This window comes from Schistocerca americana, chromosome 1 (genome assembly GCF_021461395.2).
Source record: "Schistocerca americana isolate TAMUIC-IGC-003095 chromosome 1, iqSchAmer2.1, whole genome shotgun sequence".
NCBI classification, from domain to species: domain Eukaryota; kingdom Metazoa; phylum Arthropoda; class Insecta; order Orthoptera; family Acrididae; genus Schistocerca; species Schistocerca americana.
Genome location: NC_060119.1, coordinates 1,158,591,647 through 1,158,612,734, shown reverse-complemented (window position 1 = coordinate 1,158,612,734; position 21,088 = coordinate 1,158,591,647). Strand labels below are relative to the sequence as shown.

At 42.5% G+C, this 21,088-nt stretch overlaps 1 protein-coding gene across 1 annotated transcript in view; it reads left to right on the top strand.

The window, feature by feature from the left end:
• LOC124597680 (sialin-like) overlaps nucleotides 1–21,088 on the top strand; it is a 93,083-nt gene that overhangs the window by 49,305 nt on the left and 22,690 nt on the right. Inside the window, exons 4-5 of the mRNA XM_047135953.1 lie at nucleotides 3,284–3,517; nucleotides 16,996–17,128. Of these exons, the coding sequence (XP_046991909.1) occupies nucleotides 3,284–3,517; nucleotides 16,996–17,128 (367 nt within the window). The remainder of the gene's footprint in view (nucleotides 1–3,283; nucleotides 3,518–16,995; nucleotides 17,129–21,088) is intronic.

Here is a 21,088-nt window from a genome sequence, read left to right as displayed (position 1 = left end):
GTGTTCCGGTCTCGCACATAGCTTTAATCTGCCAGGACTGTTTCATATCCTCTGCATTAATTTTTCAGAAAATGTTTGGGAAAGCGCTTATTTACAGTAACTGTGATTCCGTGAATGATGACTGATTTTTGCTCGGTCAGTGCCAGTATTGCGCTAAAATGAATTTAAAGTGTCCGTCTGATGATCAGGCTGATGAAACCAATAGCAAAAGTATTATTCAGTCAGTAGCTTCAGGAAGTTTGCTACAACATTCTTCAAACATTTGCAAGCTGAGAGATACCGGCATCCAGCACTTCGATGTACAGGGCGAGCACAAAGTCTTGCCCTGATTACAAAAATTTATAACAGAATAACCGTTTGACAAAATACGTTACATTTGATGCCGTTACTTAGGTTAGTGTTAGTAGTTGTTGTGACCAATAGATGGCGCTAGTGCTCCACAACACGGTCTGTTAGGTCACGTTAGTTGCTGGCGAAATGGCGTCGAAGCAGGAGAAAGCGCGATTGTGCTTTGGTTTCACGAAACGAAATCGCCTATCAGTGTTCAGCGTAAATTTTGGGCTTCTTATGGACGCAGTCCTCCTGACGGTAAATCAGTAAAGCGATGGTATGCAAAGTTTAGCGAAACAGGCAGCGTTGAAGATCGTCCTTAAAGTGGCAGCCTCGTGTGACTCATGCAACTGTTGATCGAGTTCAGCAATCCTTTCAACGGAGTCCGTCTAAATCAACTCGTCAAGCATCACGTGAACTTCAAATGCCACAAGCAGTGTGGTGAAGATTCTCCATGAAAGGCTTAGATTGCATGCTTACAAAGTGCAAATTGTGCTGTCCTTTGCAACCGAATGATTTGCTGACACGTGCTGAATTGGCAACTGAGATTCTCAATAGGATTGATGGCGCTAACGATTACTTAAATCGCATATGCTTTACCGATGAATCCACCTTTCATGTCAGTGGAATGGTAAATAGGCATAATGTTCGTATATGGGGTTCAGATTCTCCACATGCCACTGTACAGTTACAGCGAGACAGCGAAAAAGTGAATGTTTGGTGCGGCCTCATGCATAACAAATTTTTGGACCGGTTTTCTTCGCGGAAAAATCCATTACCGCTAGCATTGCCCCACAGTTAGAAGAATATCAACCATGGATAATTTTCCAGCAAGATGGACCCCCCCCCCCCCCCCCCCCACACACACACACACACACACACACACACACACACACACACACACACACACTGGGCTTTGATAGTGCATGATTTGATGGATGAAACATTTAAACATTTCCGGATCGGTGGATTGGAAGGAACGCACCAACACCCTGGCCACCCCACTCTTCAGACATTACGCCCCTTGACTTTTTTTTCTGGGGCTATATCAAGGGCAGAGTCTTCGTCACACCAGTTGCTGACGTCGACGAACTGGTGGCTAGGATACAAGCTGCTGTGGGTACTGTGACAAAACACATATTACGAAACACAAGGCGGGAACTTAAATACCGCCTCGACCTTCTCCGAGCTACCAAGGGAGCACACGTTGAGGTTTACTAACGTAAGTGGTCTTAAAAATGTTCAAATGTGTGTGAAATCTTATGGGACTTAACTGCTAAGGTCATCAGTCCCTACGCTTACACACTACTTAACCTAAATTATCCTAAGGGCAAACACATACACCCATGCCCGAGGGAGGACTCGAACCTCCGCCGGGATCAGCCGCACAGTCCATGACTGCAGCGCCTAAGACCGCTCGGCTAATCACGCGCGGCCGTAAGTGGTAACACTAACCTATGTAACGGCATCAAATGTAAATTATTATGTCAAACCGTTATTCTGTAATAATTTTTTATAATCATGGCAAGACTTTGTGCTCACCCTGGACAAACACTGATGGTCGGGCACTAACAGAGAGAGTATGAAGCACTATAAAACACTGAGCACGAGGGACTTCTTCTCAAAGCATGAGCTACCGTTACTCCTCGAGAAAACTGATTGCCGTTTCTATCTCTTCTTATTGTGACGTCTTCTGTCGCTTCAGCTACAGCCGCGACGAATCTGTTATAATCCTTCTACACGATCGACTTTATCGTCTCAGTTAACTAGTTGAGACAAGTTCATCTCTTGCAGCGCCCCTGGCGTTGTCTTCCCGTACTGATTGTGAGTCTTGTCTGTTCCGAGTGGCCATTTCCGTTTTACGTCAGCGCCAAAATTGCGGGTGGTTGTGAGAGCTGTCTGTTGTGCAGTTTGACTTGTGATTGGTGAAAGCGAGGTTGTGAGAGACTGTCGTGCGCACGAAAAAATCGAAATACAGTAACAAGAAGTAGGAACAAGCAATGACAATAGAGTTTATTGATCACCAGCACAGAATTCATAGCGGAAGTTCTTGTCAACGGTCGTGTGGAAAATTCTCTACACTCCTGAGAACTGAAGGAATAGGAATAGTGTCATCCAAACATTTCAGAACATATGCATGTATTCACTCGAGAAAACATGTACTTGCAAACACGTCAGACAGTATGTAGAAAGCAGTAAATAATGGCTTTTTGCTTTATCCTTTGTATGTTGCTTTCTTGTTGTGCGCCAAATAACAACCGAAAATTATTTTTCTTGTCCAGCACTCTGACTTCTTCCCCATTCAAATAATTTTCATTAAAACAGTGCTATCTGTTTACATTCTTATTTTTGCATTTTCTCTGTAAAACGTAAATATTTTCTGCTTTCAGATATTTCGTCTCTCTTGTAGGAGGACGTTGGTAGAAAAAAATGCCAGGACATCCTGTAACTTTTCAATGTGCTACGAGAACAAAACAAAAAACATAATAAAGATTAAGAAGACACGGAAGCACAAAATTAGTTGCTATAATGGGAGTAACTCACTCGACCAGAATAGGTTATAATTTCAGACGTTAGCTGATGCTCCCACATGGGGTCTCTCTGCGCATGCGCAGCGTGGCATCATACTCGGAAATTTAGAACTCCATACTCGGCACAATCCATAGATCATTGACGCTATATACGTACTCGACTCTTGGTAGGTTGCCGATTTACACTCGCGTCGTGGTTGGTTGCTGATTTACACGCAGGCACGCAAGGCGCACGCACTTTGAGTAGTCGATTTTGACCAGAAATGTGTAAAACGGGCGTTTCTTTAGAACCGGTTCTATCTCCTGGGCTTGTGTGCAGATGCACAGGAGGTTACGTCCTCGTTCATCTTCGATTTCACACTGCAGCGCTTTTATACTACAATTTGCATGCCTGTATTCTATGTGCAACTCTCCACCCTTAGGAAAGCGACGAGCTTGCTCCGCAGCTGTTTCTCATGTTCACGGAAGAGACATTCTCCACCGTGCATGTCGTTACGTTGCAGAAGCGACTGCCCGTGCCGTGGAAGAGCGTGCTGACCACCCCGGCGCTGTGGGCCCTCATCGCCATCATGGTGATCTTCGACTGGACCTTCTATATCTACATCTCCTCACTGCCCCTCTACCTCGCCAGTGTCCTCCACTTCGATATGCAAAGTGTGAGTACAGTGACTCTTAGAAGCATTCTGACACTTACTTACATCTATTCTGGATGAATCATGCTGCAAACAAACCCATACCTTCAAGAAAATTTCACATAACTTGATATTTCTTTATTTTTACTTGTGTACTTAATTTTTATTTGTTTTTCCTTTGACAGTTCAACACAACAGTAGAAGGGGGTGTCAAAAATAACCGGAATTTTTTTTCTTTTTTTTTTTCTTTTTTTGCATTTTAATGCGCCCGCGCTTGAGATTGGTGTTGGCAGTACAGAAAAGGTCTGACCTTGGCTGACGTAATACCACACGCGTCAGTTGGCTGGCGCTACACAGTTGGATGGAAGCAGGGAAAGCGTACGTGCGTGTTTACTGTACACAATATGGATCTCAAGTTGCAGCAGCGCGCGTCTATTAGATTTTGCGTTCTGCTTGACGAAACACCATCACAAACACTGGAAATGTTGCGACAAGCCTACAAAGAGCAAGCCACGGGGAAAATACAAATTTTTGAATGGCATAAACGATTTTGGGAGGGTAAAAATGATCTTGCGGATGTTCCAAGTCCAGGAAGGCCCCCAACTTCGAAGACTGAAACCAGTGTCTACACCACTGATGTCATGTTGTGGGACGACCGTCATATATCGTTAACAGAGATTGCAGAAATTATGAATATGTCTTACGGATCAGCTGAAGACATTGTACGAAGGACAGAAAAGTTGCAGCAAAGTAGGTGCCTTGTGTGATCAGTGACGAACAGAAGGCTCACCGTGTGATGGCGTGTCAACAGTGGAAGGGAATACTTCAGCGAGAACCAGATTTTTTGGACAAAGTCATCACATGCGACGAATCCTCGTTTCATCACAATAATCCAGAGAAAAAAATAGGACAGTGCCCAAAGCAAACTTCCTTAAAGTCCAAGAGCCAAAAGGCTAAAAGTCAACAAAGTACAGGAAAAGTCATGCATCTCATCTTCTTCGATAAGCAAGGCATTGCATACGATCATGGGGTGAATGAGCAATGTACTGTTACTGCGAATTACTATTCTGAGATATTGAGGAGGCCATTAAGGAGGAAAAGTGCAACAAAAAGACCACATATTGCTCGAAATGGATGTATCTCTTAACAGGATAACACACTGGCTCCTCTTGCCATTGAGACTCAAGAAACAATCACTGAATTAGGCATTGAGGTGATGCCACATCCACCTTATTCACTGGACCTAGCGCCATGTGACTTCCACCTGTGTCCTGCAGTGAGAAAAGAGCTTTGGCGTTGTTATTTTCTGGGTGGTTGAGAGCTAAACAAACAAGTTTCGGGCGTACGCAACAGGCCATCAAAAAGGGACTGAACGCCAGAGTCGTTGTATCGTGTCTGAGGGAGATTATTTTGAAGGTCTGTAATGGTATTTGAATAAAAGTGAGCAGTATTTTCTAAATAATTCCGGTTTTTGAAACCCTCTCATATATACCATGTCAATAATTTACAGACCATACAAATTATAAGAATGGATGTACATATGTATGTGCCACATCTACTCCTAAACCAATGGAATGACTACAACCAAACTCAGTACTCATATTATTTACTGTCTGGAAAGAATCACTCTTTTTACCCAGTGAAAGTGATTATTGAACATCAATACAAACACTATCAGTTTTACAATGTGAGAATAATGCATCACTACAAACAGTACCCAAAAATGCAGTTGTGTATGAAACATTGTTTTACACTTACAGAAAACGAAAGTGATTCAAAAATCATTGCCGGCCAGAGTGGCCGTGCGGTTCTAGGCACTACAGTCTGGAACTGAGCGACCGCTACAATCGCAGGTTCGAATCTTGCCTAGGGCATGGATGTGTGTGGTGTCCTTAGGTTAGTTAGGTTTAAGTAGTTCTAAGTTCTAGGCGACTGATGGCCTCAGAAGTTAAGTCGCATAGCGCTCAGAGCCAAGCCAAAAATCATTGAACGCAGTCTTTCAGATACATAACACCTCCATTATGAGAAGCGGAAAAATGAATTGTTAAATTTCTTGAACGAAAGAAGAGTGACCATACAAAAAATAATCAATCAATACAAAACTTAGTTTGGACACCAGCAGTGGATTATTCACTGCTCCATCTTCATACATTGTGATGAAATGGTGGGCAACAGTTTATGGTCTTGTTTGCACACTCTAGGGAAAGAAATACGGTAAGCTTTACCAGCATTCAAAGGAACAGGGTGCCGATTTAAACGACTGCAGTAAAAGCAAGGCTTTGGTGGGGCGACAAAGCGCGTTTTTTCCTGGAGAACGATGAAGAGACATTTCCAGACGGCTCCATGTCGCGGTTGTATTATGCAGAAACACATTAAGCTTGATGCCACAGGCAGGAGCAGATGTCCAGGTATACGGCCTAGCGCCAAAAGGTCGCCGACAGCGCATTGTAGGCCTTGTTAGCGAGCAAGCCGCCAAAAGAAATGTAAACGCTCTGCAAATGTCCGTGGGACAGGAAAACTGGCGCCCAGACATGCAGACTCTGTTTCAAAACATGTTTTGTCATTGCTAGTTTATGGCTGTTCTTTGCAAACTTTGAAATGGACGCAACACGGGAGATAACAAGCTGTTTATGGAGGGCTGTGCTTCCACCCTGTATTGTGTCAGCAAAAGACACGGCAAACATGTGGGAAAGAGGCCATAAAGCTGAATTTTTTTCCGTTTTCTGCCAATTACCTTTAAGTCTCTGATTGGTCAAATCGGTTTGCAGTGCAAAGACCATTCACTGAGCTTAGAATGCCGAGCTCCAGCTCGTGATTGGCTTATGTGAAATTGGGGGAAGTCAAAAAAAAGAAATGTGCTTTCGGAACCGAGCTGAGGAGGCAACACACAGAAAGGGAGATCGACTCTTGTACAAGTCTCTTGTACTGGCACTTCGCTAGTAAAGAACTGCAGGTCTCTACCTAAACGGTGAGACTTGTGTCCATTACTAGGGCGCGACTTAGAGCCTGTGCCAGTCACCTTCTGAACCGTCAGAGGTAGCACAACGAGTGACGCTTGGGTGTACTTATTTGTCCTTAGTCGGCCGTCTAAACATTTGACGTATTCCGATACGCACAGTCGTGGCACAGAGTCAAATTGGTTTGGCAGACCAGCAAACGGGTCCACCTGCACACTGGAATCCATCGGGGTTTCAGAGGCTCTTAGGGAAGTACCTGCATTCTGAATTAACCGAACGCAAGACCTCGTACTTGCATTTTTCGGTAACGCGCATTTAATAACAGATTGCCGCCGTCCGTGACTTCAAAAAAATGGTTCAAATGGCTCTGAGCACTATGGGACTCAACTGCTGTGGTCATCAGTCCCCTAGAACTTAGAACTACTTAAACCTAACTAACCTAAGGACATCACACACATCCATGCCCGAGGCAGGATTCGAACCTCCGTGACTTCAGTCGGCGAATGCATCGTAGTGTGGCGCCTTGACCAGTAGTATGGTAAAGTATTCGCTGCTGCGAAGTAGGGCTATAATATCTATTTCTCAGCACCCTGTCCTTTCGAACCATATTTTTCCTTTTTTTGTATGGTAGAATGTAGATGCTCGGTGGTGGCGTAATTTGATGCCATAACCTGGATTCACGTGTATGAAGTGAGGTAAGGCGAGTAGTGTTCTGGTTAGTGTCGTGTGTCGATCCCCAGCAGATCACTTTCGCCACCATAGATCCCAATTTAGTAAGGCTTTTGTTGAATAAATATTTTTTGTATGATGTTCTTTAATAATTTTGTTGTCTTGTCTTGTTTAAAAGCAATAAATCGATTGTGAATTAGACTACAACTTCTCCCTGTATTCTGATTAACAATTTCTTCGCATTTTTATGGCAGTCTAGATCAGAAACATAAGGAGTAGCTTTTTCATTTGGTGTCCACTGCGTGAATTTTTACTTCATAAACAGTAATCGTCTTTCACGTTAATGGGTGGCATTATACTGCATGGCTTCCAATTTAGCATTAAGTTCTTTATTAAGCTCGGTGTGTCTTTGTTGATAGTTTTATGCATACGGTTGATTAGTAAGGTCCGACATTTATGTCTGGCGCTGATGAGACCAAACCCTCCGCTTGAGGTTGGTGGGGTAAAGAACCACCAGCCTATGAAAGGAATGGCAGTGAGGGTGAAAAAGCAGTGTAGCCCGCGACACGACAGTACCCATACTTTAATTATCCACTATTTGAGAATGAGAGGACTTAGAGACTTACAAGAAATTTTACACATAATTTCAAACACCTAAGAAACTTTTTCTCGCTGTCGACCGCCACAAAATGCAGAAAGCAAAAAATGTTCGTGGCTTACTACATTTTCGCTGTTCATGTAGTAAAACTGCCACATGAAGCACGCCATTTTAATTATCATTTCTTTACTACAAACTGTATTCGTGACATATTTTGCTGACACTATTCGCATATACCACTGAATGTACCAGAAACATTACATCATTGTACGACACTTATTATGGGAGATACGACTTCATAAAAACCGAATGCAAGACGTTTAAATTTATTACTTCTTTACTACTAACTTTATTCAGAACACATTTCGCAGACAGTAGGCCTGGATGCGAGGGACACGGGGGATGGCTAGAGAGAAAGGGAGAGGAGGAGGTGGATAGAGAGAGGGCGAAGGCAGACCAGAGGGTCACCCATCCAAGTACTAGCCCAGTCTGATAGCGTTTAAGTTCGGTGATCTGACGGGAACCGGTGTTACCACTGCGGCAAGGCTGTTGGGCCATATATACAGGTAATAATAATAATTTCGTGTGGCTCAATAGCCTGGTACAAGTCTTTCTATTGGACGCCTCTTCAGCGACTTGCGAGTCCCTAACCCGAACCAGTTATCCAACTGGGGAAAGGGGACCTACAGTTTAACGTGGAATTAGAAACACGTGTTGTTTCTGGTGACTTCCACATCGTCGAGTGGCCAACGGTAGCTTAAAACGAAGACTGACAGATCTTAAAGGTTTCAACCAGTGAGTTTGCTTCAAAATGTGTGACAAAAATGGTCATAGCTTTTGATTTCATTGAATTACAAATTTAAATTTTTTACACCGCTTATAGAAAGTAGACTTCAGTATTTCACATAAATTTTAACTTAACATCTCTACCTGATTCCGAGAAAAAAGTGTCTTAACAGACAGACAAATGGACAAAAAACGGTAAAAAAATATTTTATAAGTTATATAATTACAAATTAACGATTTTCGGATTTTGTATTGTGAAACCCTGCTTCTTTTCAAATTCCATGATTTTAGGCAAACGAGAAGTACATTATAGGTTTTGGTCAGCGATTTTGCCAGTATCAAAATGATTGTGACGTCTTAGAAGCTTAAGGAACCGAAAGACCTTATGTGATGCACATTTCAGCTTGGTACCTCTCTCTATCTGTTCCTGAGAAACTGATAGACAGACAGACAGACGGAATAGAAAGTGATCCTATAAAAGTATAATGGTTCTGTTTTTATCACTTGAGGTCTGGAACGCTAAAAACACAAGTTATGTAACGCTTACTAAAGACACAGTGTCTCCCGTTTCATTTGTCAGTACTAAAAGATTTAGTATAATGACAGTCAATCATTTCTAGATATACTTGATAGTTCTGTGATGAATTAAGTCTGTACCCCAGTTTCCAAGAGGGGAGCGAGCAGGATATAGAATCGACAGAGGTTGTGTCAAAGCACACACCTCAAGCTCTTTAGGGAAACCCCTTAAAACGAGATGGCTAAACAAAAGCTCTGTGACCTACTTCTTTGCCCCTGACCGGACTCTCTTCTTCGCACACAGAATGAGATGCGACAGTTGTGGGGCAACAAGATTCGGCGTTACAACTTTTGTTGAGACCACAGTAAATGAGTGTCTGCGACTTAATGTGAAGACCGTCCAGAAAAGCTAAATCCTCTTGCCTAAAGTTGCTTGGAAACACAATCAACAGTGTTCTCTTTTAGTAACCACCAGTAATCCCAAACCCGATCATTCATAGGATCGAACTCCCTAGTATAAGAAAGCTTTAAACGGCTGATTATTTTACAACTTAATTTATGTGTTAAACATGCATTGGCGCTGAGATCGGAATGCAATATCTTCATGGTTGAAGACGCAAAACTTTAATTATGTTAACCAGGCTCCTTGGCTGTGCATTATATCTACACTAATATTATAAATCCGAAAGTAACTGTCTATTAGGTTTTCAGGACTAAACCGCTGAACCGATTTTGATGAAATCTAGTATGATGATAGCTCGAACACTGATGAACAACATAGGCTACTGTAGAAAGCGTGAAGCACAACATATTTATTGATTTGAAGAATACAACGCGCAGTATGGAACAATACACCGAAGAGCCAAAGAAACTGGTACACTTGCCTAACATCATGTAGTGCCCCTGCGAACAAGCAGAAGTGCCGCAACACGATGTGGCATTGACTCGACTAATGTCTGAAGTAGTGCTGGAGAGAACTGACACCATGAATCCTGCAGGGTTGTTCATAAATCCGTAAGAGTACGAGGGGGTGGAGATCTCTTCTGAACAACACGTTGCCAGGCATCCCAGATATGCTCAGTAATATTCATGTCTGGGGAGTTTGTGGCCAGCGCGGGTGTTTAAACTCAGAAGAATGTTCCTGGGGTCACTCTGTAGCAATTCTGGACATTTGGGGTGACGGATTGTTCTGCTGGAATTGCCCAGCTCCATAGGAATGCACAACGAACATGAATGGATGCAGGTGATCAGACAGGATGCTTACGTGCGTGTCACCTGTCAGAGTTGTATGTAGACATATCAGGGGTCCCATATCACTTCAACTGCACGCATTCCACACTATTACAGAGACTCCACCAGCTTGAACAGTCCCCAGCTGACATGCAGGGTCCATGGATTCATGAGGTTGTCTCCCCTGTCCATCCACTCGATGCAATTTGAAACGAGACTCGTCCGCCCAGTCAACATGTTTCCAGTCAACAACAGTCCATTGTCGGTGTTGACGGGCCCAAGCAAGGCGTAAAGCTTTGTGTCGTACAGTCATCAAGGGTACACGAGTGGACCTTCGACTACGAAAGCCCATATCGATGATGTTTCGTTGAATGGTTCGCACGCTGACATTTGTTGATGGCCTAGCAATGAAATCTGGAGCAATTTGCGGAAGTGTTGCACTTCTGTCACGTTGAACGATTCTCTTCAGTCATCGTTGGTCCCGTTCCTGCAGGATACTTTTCTGGCCGCAGTGATATTTGGTGTTTTACCGGTACGCTCGTAAAATGAACGTACGGGAAAATCCCTACTTCATCGCTACTGCGGTGATATTGTGTCCCATCGCTCGTGCGCCGACTGTAACACAACGTTCAGACTCATTTAAAGCTTGATAACCTGCCATTGTTGCAGCAGCAGCTAACAACTGCACCAGTCTCGTATAGGCGTTGTCGACCGCAGCGCCGTATTCTGCCCGTTTACACATCTCTGTATTTGAATAGGCATGCCTGTACCAGTTTTTTTGTAACTTCAGTGTATTATAAATGTGAAATTAACACGGTCCGTTACGTTTTCGTGACTAAACTGGTGAACCGATAACCTTGAAATTTGGCATGTGACAGCTTGAATCCTAAGGATGAATATAAACTACTTCACAAAGTGTGTAGTACAAGATACTTATTGATTTGAGGAATATTTGCTCTTTCACTTCTGAACTTTGTCATATTTGAAAAAAATATTTTTATTGTTTGATATGTTCCACGTAACACGATTCAACTTAATCAATACCATGCTTATTCAATTGTCAACGTGTTTAATCCACAGGAATACCAGTATCATTAATTGCTAAAGTAACTCACTGTGTTACGTTTTCACGACTCTACCGCTGCACCGATTCCGATGGTATTTGATATGGAGATAGCTTGAACCCTAAGAAAGATCATGGGCTACTTTAGAAAGTTGTACGTTTTTGAGGGTTATTCAAATTTTTAAATCTCAAATACGTGAACGGTACGCAGACGACGTTGGCGTTGTGTCTATAGATTATTACGTGAAAGTGTGTAACCTCCCCCTCACTTATCGACCTTAATGACGGTGAAAAATGAAACCGCGTGTACCTAATGGGAATTTTGGAAAAGCAATCGTCACCGAAGTTAATCTGTCGGTAAAGAGGGAGGAAAGGGTTACATCTAAATGAAAGGAAAAATGCAAGTGAAACTGGTGGAAATTAATTTTGAAATAGGGATAAAGTTAATAAAGAAAGTAAATGTGCGGCCGTTACATTAACAATCAACTAGCGGTAATTAGATATTTGAGATTTGGGGGAAAATTACGGTCGCCAGTCCTATGGACAATTACTATAATAACTGAAAAAGAAAGGTTATTACACATATAATTAGCACTAGGAGCGTGGCAACTGAAGGTTGACACGTGTAGTGTGAAAACTGAAAGTTTGTCAGAAGTAATAAATTTCGCTACACTTAATTTAGCAAAAGAATTAATGAAACCGGAAAATCGAAAGTTAATTTAGTGACTGAAGTTAATAGTGAGCTTTCTTTCTGAAGCACATCGAAATACAGTTAGTCTTGGACTACCTGAACAATCATTTCTAAAGCTACTTGAATCTACGCAATTTAGAAAGAAGAGATTTAACTTTGAACTTGAATTTAACGATTCTGAACAATTAACAATAGTAAAATTTAGTACGTACCAAGCTGAGCTGCAGTCACAGGTAAGCTAAAATACGGTAACAAAACTCGCACTCTTAATTTGTGCCTGTGTAATCTAGCTATTGTAGCCAGCTATGAATACTTAAAGTGAACTTTGAAATTAAAGCAGTGAAATGGAATTATGCTGGCGTTTGAATTTCAACGACACTCGGGTTCATTTCGGAAAAGGAAGGGACCCTGCTTGGCAATGCAATTGGGACAATGAGCAACAAAGGTTCATGCTAAGTTGCTGTAATTTTGCGAGGCAAATGGAACAATTTGAAAAGCTGAGGTCTGCCATACAGTTCTGAAACTTTACGTGCTTTTAGTCTTCCCTGCTGGTTGATTGAAGGTTTGAAGCCGTCGATCGAGGAGGTGGCGACAGTCACTCATTGTCGGCCGTCGCTGTTGCAGAAGCTGGATGTTGGCGCGTCTTCTTCTCGACACGGTCACCAGGCGAAACGGGCTGTTGATGTGCGCCAGCTAATGCTTCCCGTCCGCAACACCATGCCAGAAACTATCATCGCGAGTCGAGCGCAATTACATGCTGCCAAACCCCGAAAGCGCGGCAATTCGCGGGAGCGTCACACAACACACCTGCTCCACTCGCTACTCCAGCCAGACTCCCACAGCTCTGCCTGCGCTCAACGCGGCAGAGTTAACACTACCAAAGATCCTACACACTTTGAGTCTTCACACGACCTATTGATGTAATCGTTCGATAGCAGTTTTCCCTAGGCAAGACCCAGCGTAAAAATACAAATAATATTTACGAAACAAACCAATTATACATCGACATAAATGCATAAATATATATATATATACAAATAGTAAAACAATTACAATATGTAAAGACACAGAAATGTCATATATTCAGGTAACAAAAATAAGGAAAACAAATTATAGTACAATAGATGGAAATAGGAGGATATGCATTTCCGGCATTACAAGTGCAAATACTGTGCTATTGTGGGCGCAGTTTATGATACTGAGTTGTTACACCATTTGGCATAACTGGAGAGTTTTTGTGGAGATACAGAAAGAAAATCCGACTTTAGGTCCGAGAACCATATTTAAGATTATTGCAATAAGCGTCGCAAATCTGATTTAGAAGAGATACAACGTTCTAAGAGAGTTCAGCTGTGAAAGTTACTCGAATCCAACTAACCTCGGAGTAACCTCACGTCCGCCGGAAGTTCGATGCAGAACGCCAGGCGACCTAAGAGCTACAGACACACAAATACACTCACCCTAGCCCGTCGAATTTTAGACGCCGAGCTTCACGCGTCTCTTACAGCTGCCGAGACGCTTGAAGACCCACAACGACGGCGACATTTAAAGGCTGTACGGCAAACAGGGAGACGTAGCATCTTTACACGTGGAACGTGAGACGGTTTTTATGAGGCTGAATTTCATTGCGATCTATTGATTGATTATGTTATTTATAAATTATTCATGTTGTGGGATGGATCAAAAATGTAGGTGCTACAATGCATTGAAATGGAAGGAAGAAACGTTTGGCATATTTTGCTCTGGTGGAAAAACCTCACAGCCAGTGCTTGGTGAGCCGGACAGACCTCTAAGGACTCTGCTTCTCTACAAATGTAATGAATCGAGGCGTTTTTTAAATACAGGGTGTATCAAAAACAATCACCCGATTTGGCTCATCCATATTTCTGAAACTACTAAACAAATACAATGAATTTTGTTTTTTGATGAACGGGAAACTAAAAAAGTTTTTTTTAATACCTTTTCATAGGTGTTCAATATCCCCCCCCTTGAGCTGCAGGGCATATGTCAATGCGGCATTCAAATTGTTCCCACACGGCAGCGAGCATGTCTTGAGTTACAACTTCCACAGCTGCTGTTATTGTTGTTGGTAACGGAGGCACATAAACAAAGTCTTTTATAAATCCCCACAAAAATTGATCACATACAGTCAGGTCCGCTGACCCTGGAGGTCAGCAATGTAAGGCTGAATATTTTGCTCCAGGGCTACCAATCCATCGTTCACTAATCCTTTGATTTGAAAATTCCCGCACTTCCAGATGCCATTGTGGCGGTGCCCCATTCTGTTGGTAAATGAAGTCATTCGAATCTGTCTCCAACTGTGGGGAAAGAAAGTTCTCAAGCATATCGAGATATGTGCTTCCTGTGACAGTGTTCTCGGCAAAGGAAAATGCACCATACACCTATTCCCGTGAAACTGCACAAAACACATTATATTTTGGAGAGTCCCTCTCATGTTGTACAACTTCATGTCGTTGTTCCATACCCCATATTCTCCCATTACGATGGTTCACCTTTCCATTTAAATGGAATGCTGCCTCATCGCTAAACACTAAGCATGGAAGGAAAGTGTTATCCTCCCTCTTGTCAAGAACAAAATTATGGAACTCTACACGTTGTTGTCTGCCACCTTCGCCAAGAGCTTGCAGTAGCTGAATTTTGTATGGTTTCATATGTAAACATCGACGCAACACACGCCAGACTGACATGGGGGCATGTTGAGCTGCACGACGAACGGATTTCTACGGACTCGTCGTGAAACTATGGCGGATACGTTCGACGTCTGTGTCAGACACTCGAGGACGGTCTACGCAAACAACCTGTTTCTCGGAATTGTTCATGCCATCGTCTAATAATCTGTGCTGTAGGAGGACCCACACCATACCTATTACGAAAGTCACGCTGAACGGTTATTATTGACCCGCGCTGTTCAAAACGTAGAAAACAAAACGCTTTCTGTTGTCCCGACATTATTTTTACTAGAAATGAAATGGGCGCACACTGTCGCTACCTAACGGGAACCACGTAAAACTCGAGAGTTTGCACTTTCCAACAGTATGTTTTCACGCACATATCTCGGATAACCTAGCAGTTTTTTTTTATCAGATGATTCTTTTTGATACACCTTGTATAATTAGAAAATATAATGCATGCTTTCAGATTCGACATGCAGCAAAATAACAAAAGCACATTTATTATGTGGCTACATACCCGCACTGCATGCATTTTTTTATTCATACTTCTCTACACCACTGTATACACATTTACAAATTACTAGCTTGCCTACTCAGCATAGCACTCGTCATAACAGAACTACAGATATGCTAGCGCAGTCGCGGGAATAGCTACTTATTTTAATAAATACAGCGACCAGACACTTTGTTAACTATCTTTAGTAAGGATAAGACGCGTTTCGGACTTTCATCCACCTTCAATTAGAATGATACATATTTGAGTCTTTAGTCAGGACGTAGTTGCATCATCGACAGCAGATTAGATGCTGCAGCTGGCCAGTGAAAAATAACAGTTTTCCTAGTTACTACATTTCGCGAGTTGCGTATTTATGAGATATTGCTTTTTAGCTATGCTTTCTTTCTACTCTGCTTGTAGTTGTTCCGATTATCGTCTTTATGGGGCCTGGGGTTGTGCAAAATAGATCCATAAAGCACGAACAGGGGAATTGTAGTAAGCTACAAATTTTTTTCGTTTCGTTATTTGGGGGGGGGGGGGGGGGGGGGATTTCAGCGAGAAAAAGTTTCTAAAAGTCTCAAAATTGTGTGTAAAATTTTTTGGTAGTCGCTAAGTGGTCGTATTCTCAAACACTGTATGAAAACAGTGTGGATAATTCGAGCGCCGTGACATACACGATCTCAAGAAATAGTATTATACACAGTTTCTAACTTCAATACTTACTGTGTTAAACGTTAAATGAATTAATGAAGATTGCGCCTTACATTCAAGACGAGTAAACTTATGTTTAACTTAAGGCTTGCAGGAGTAACAAAAATTTTTGTTGTATAACTTTTATGAGTAAGATACAACAGCATTACAAATTTTTAAATTCAATAAATAATTATGTGAAATACTGAAAATCAATTTTTTTTTTTTTTTGCTTCTGGAAGCCGATTCGCCATAGTGAGTCCGGTATGTGACTACATGTCTAATGGGCAGTATGGTGTTAACCCGAAACTCTTGCTAAAGGAAATTCCACCGCTGCCGAACTCAAAAGGCATCTTGCGGCATTTCTAGATCGCAGATCCCGCCACCTCACATCAGTTACAAGCCCTCTCCATTTCGTTTCAATATTTTCCTTGGGAAATTTAATTCCGACGATTAACATCGATTAGGGACTTTACGAGTAACGGAAATTGGAAATTTGTGGTAAGGTGTTATGGGACCAAACTGCTGAGGTCATTGATCCCTAAGCCTACACACTACTTAATCTAACTTAAACTAACTTACACTATGGACAACGCACACATCCATTCCCGAGGGATGACTCGAACCTCCGACGGGGGAGGGGGGGGGGGGGGGGGGTGGAGGGGGGGGGGGGGAAGGCCGCACGGACCGTGACAAGGCGCCCCCTAGACCGCACAGCTATGAGTAACGGCTGCTCCCTATACATAGTGCGCAGACAGTAAGACGGATATCACTGTTCACTCAATATTCAGTCGCAATGCACCCATCGTTCGCCTCAAATGTCTATAGGGGTCTACTCAAGCCTGATAAACAAAAGGAATTATCGTAGTCGCGTATCAACATGGCGAGTTTTTACGGACTGCCCTCAACAAATACGAACACAGTTGCCAGCGAACATTAATCAGTTTGAAGAGTATAAACATCCACCGAAAACTTCTAATACCAGTTCTGTTCAATTGTTTTCATTTGGTGGGACAACTTGTAGGCTCTCGATGTCATTTTATAGCTTACTATGTTTGTAATCTGAGAAGCGCTCACTCACGTATCTGTCTATGTATGGTCTATTCGTTGCAGAACGGCTTCCTGTCGGCCGCGCCCCACGTTATAAGTGCGGGCGGCAGTCTGTTCTTCGGATGGCTCACCGATTTTGTGTTCCGGAAGGGCTACATATCCAAACTTCACGGATTTCGCATTATAAACGGAATGGGTAAGTTCAAGCCGATCGTTCATTGTTTTAGAAACCAAATATACCACAAGACAAACATAGTTTTGTATGTTGCATTTAAACTCCGCTAAGTCGCGCGTGGCAAAACAAAATTGCTCGTATACGAATGAACTGTTTGGCAGCGATATATACTGATAAAATTCTCTCGAGCTTCCAGCTGCGTCAAGTGGTTTGCGCACTCTGATGCCATCGTATTTTTTGTACGATGGAGAGAATATTTGAACCAGATGGACGGCTAATGGGTCCCCTTAGCGACGGCTAAGGGGAGCCCATTAGCTCCATTTGCAGCCAACCTGTTTACGGAGCACTTTGACGACATCGTCCTGGACATGGCCCCTGCAGAGTCTAGTTGCTTTTAACGTTTCATTGACGACACGTTTGTTATCTGGTGCCGTGGACTTGGAAAGATGGGAGAATTTTTGGATCACATCAAGGATATCCGTGGCAACATTAAATTCACCATGGGGGTAGAGACAGATGTACCTTGCTGTTCCTTGACGTCTTCATCCGCCATGAAGCAAATGGATATCTCAACCACAGTGTTTGCTGGAAACCCACCCACAACGAACCGATATCTGTACGCTATCAGCTATCACCATCCGTCACTGAATCGTTCTGTTCTGAGGACCTTGGTGCATCAAACGGAGGCCGTCTCAGAAGCTGAAAACCTGCCGAAGGTACCGAACTACTTACGGAAAGTATTAAAGCAAAACGGCCACAACTATTGCCAGATTTCTCAAGCCATCTTTCCGAACACACGTGAGCAGGAGGACCCCGAGAAGGACTCGAAGAAGCTTCCATTTTTGCCACTCTGTAGCTCAGTAACAGGAAAAATATCTGGCTCCTAAAGAGGCATAAGTTCGATTCGGTCATCAGGGTTCCAGCAAAAATTCGACAAGTCATGAGGCCTGTGAAAGACGACGTAGACCTCGGAACGCCAGGTGTATATAAAATACCGTGTGGGTGTGGACAGTTTTATGTTAGACTGTGTGTACTACTGAACAGCGCTGTGTAGAACACGAGAGATGCTTTCGTCTTCGTCACCATTACAAGAGTAGGCCGAAGTTGAAGAAATTAGTCGTGGAAAATCAGTACACAAAGAAATTAGATACAGCAGTACTAAGATACAGCAATAACCATTAGCTCAGTAGGCAGTACAGTTGAAGAGGAGATCTCTGAAACGGCAATTACATAAGTTAGAAAGAAAAACGTAGGTACAAAGAAGATAACAACGAAGAAACCATGGATAGCAGAAGAAATTCTTCAGTTGATCGATGAAAGAAGGAAGTACAAAAATGTTCAGGGAAATTCAGGGATTCAGAAATAGAAGTCGTTGAGGAATGAAATAAATAGGAAGTGCAGGGAAGCTAAGACAAAATGGCTGCATGAAAAATATAAAGAAATCGAAAAAGACATGATTTTCGGAAGGACAGACTCAGCATACAGGAAAGTCAAAACAACCTTCGGTGACAGTAAAAGCAAGGGTGGTAACATTAAGAGTGTAACGGGAATTCCACTGCTAAATGCAGAGGAGAGTGTGAATAGGTGGAAAGAGTACACTGAAGGCCTCTGCAAGGGGGAAGATTTGTCGGATGTGATAGAAGAAAAAACAGGAGTCGATTTGGAAGAGACTGGTGATCCAGTATTAGAACCAGAATTTAAGAGAGCTTTTCAGCACTTAAGATCAAATGGCAAAAGGGATGGCTAACATTCCATCAGAATTCTAAAATCATTGGGGAAAGTGGCAACAAATGATTATTGGTTCAAATGGCTCTGAGCACTATGGGACTTAACTGCTGTGGTCATCAGTCCCCTAGAACTTAGAACTACTTAAACCTAACTAACCTAAGGGCATCACACACATCCATGCCCGAGGCAGGATTCGAACCTGCGACCGCAGCGGTCTCGCAGTTCCAGACTGAAGCGCCTAGAACCGCACGGCCACACCAGCCGGCAAATGATTATTCACATTGGTGTGTAGAACGTATGTGTCTGGCGACATAACATCTGACTTTCGAAAAAATATCATTCATACATTTCCGAACACTGCAAGTGATGACAAGTGCGACAATTATCGCACAATGAACTCAACAGCTCATGCATCCACGTTGCTGACAACGATAATATAAAGAAGAATAGAAAAGAGAATTTAGGATGTGTTAGATAAAGATCAGATTGGCTTTAGGGAAGGTAAAGGAACCAGAGAGGCAATTCTGACGTTGCGGTTGATAATGGAAGCATAACTAAAGAAGAATCAGGACACGTTCATAGAATTTACCGACCTGGAAAAGGCGTTCGACAAGTAAAATGGTGCAAAGTGTTCGAAATTCTGAGAAAAATAGGGGTAAACTATAGGGAGAGAGGGGTAATACGAGTCAAGAGGGAATAATAATGAAGTACACGGATTAAAAGGGGTGTAAGACAGGGATGTAGTCTTTCGCCCCTACTGTTCAATGTGTACATAGAAGAAGCAATGATAGAAATAAAAGACTGAGGAGTAGAATTAAAATTCAAGGTGAAAGGGTATCATTAATTCGATTCGTTGCTGACATTGCTATCCTGAGTGAAAGTGAAGAAGAATTACATGCTCTTCTGAATGGAATGAACAGCCTGAGTACAGAATATGGATTGATAGTAAATGGGAGAAAGAGGATTTTAAACCACTTGAGGTGGCCTGAAGGTCGAGCGAATTTTATCAAAAATTCTTTACTCCCTTTAGTGGCGACCTCCAGTGCTCATGACTCGCAGATAGTAGTCTTTTAATTTCTTATCCCACAATAGCGTGCAATTTTGTTCTTTAATTTATCTCTTGCACTGTATATTCATTTTATTTCACTATGTTTTGCCGTTGGTTGACGTACTGACACACAGATTGTATATAAACATGTATCAGAAACTTTAGAGATTTATACTTTCCATCAAAACATTGCAAAAAGGTCATATGAACTTGCGTCTGAAAATTCTTCGTTAGATAGGTACGGCATGATTTATTATGCATGGCACAAAAATGATACGTTCACCTGACACATTTACATTTACAGAGCGTGGTCGAAGTGACCCCGTGATTCCATGTATCACCAGAGCCTGCGTTCCATACTTTGCCACACGTTGAAGAAAACTCCTGATGTGTTGGGTATTTGGTCAGATCCCTTTTGGATACGCTTCCTCAGAACACCGACATTGGGTACAGCAATCGAATACGCCAATAAATTTATATGTCCCAGACTGTGTGCTGTCCCCCCTCCCCCACCAAAAAGAAATCTATTGGATTCAAATGTGGTGATCGGATAGCAGAACCCATTCTACCAATCCTTCGGAAACTGGTTATCGAGATGCAAACTAATTGTCTGCGGAGTACCATCGTGCATAAACGACATTCGGTCGATGACTCTAGGTTCGTTATCGAGTAAATGAAGCACCTCATTTCTGAGAAACTGCAGTTACGTTTGTCCACAAAACGTTGTGAAAAGAAGAAGGGGCTAATGAGATGGTCACGAATAATTCCACCCCAAACGTTGAGGCTGAACCTCTGTTGGGTTCTGTCTTGTCGCACGTAATGAATGTTTTCATAAGCCCTGACGTGATTGTTATGATAAGTGCAGATCCCACCCCGTGAAAAGCCAGCCTCACCAGTGAATAGGGTACGTGCTTAGTACTGCACAAAAACAGCACACTGGAATAACGCGTGTTGACAGAAAGTCACTTTTGTCTCAAATCCTACCTCAACTATTCCTTGCACTCGTTGAAGGTGATAAATATTCTTAACATTTTGCTTTTATTGGAAAAAGTAGCGCAAATTGTGACTTGTTATTCTATTACTTTGTATGAGTTTCACTCGGTTGAAACTTTTTTGTACTAGTTCAAATGCACCATTATCCGCTTAAAAGGATTGAGTTTTCTTAACTTGCGTCACAAAGGAAACTGGACTATTACTCACTCATT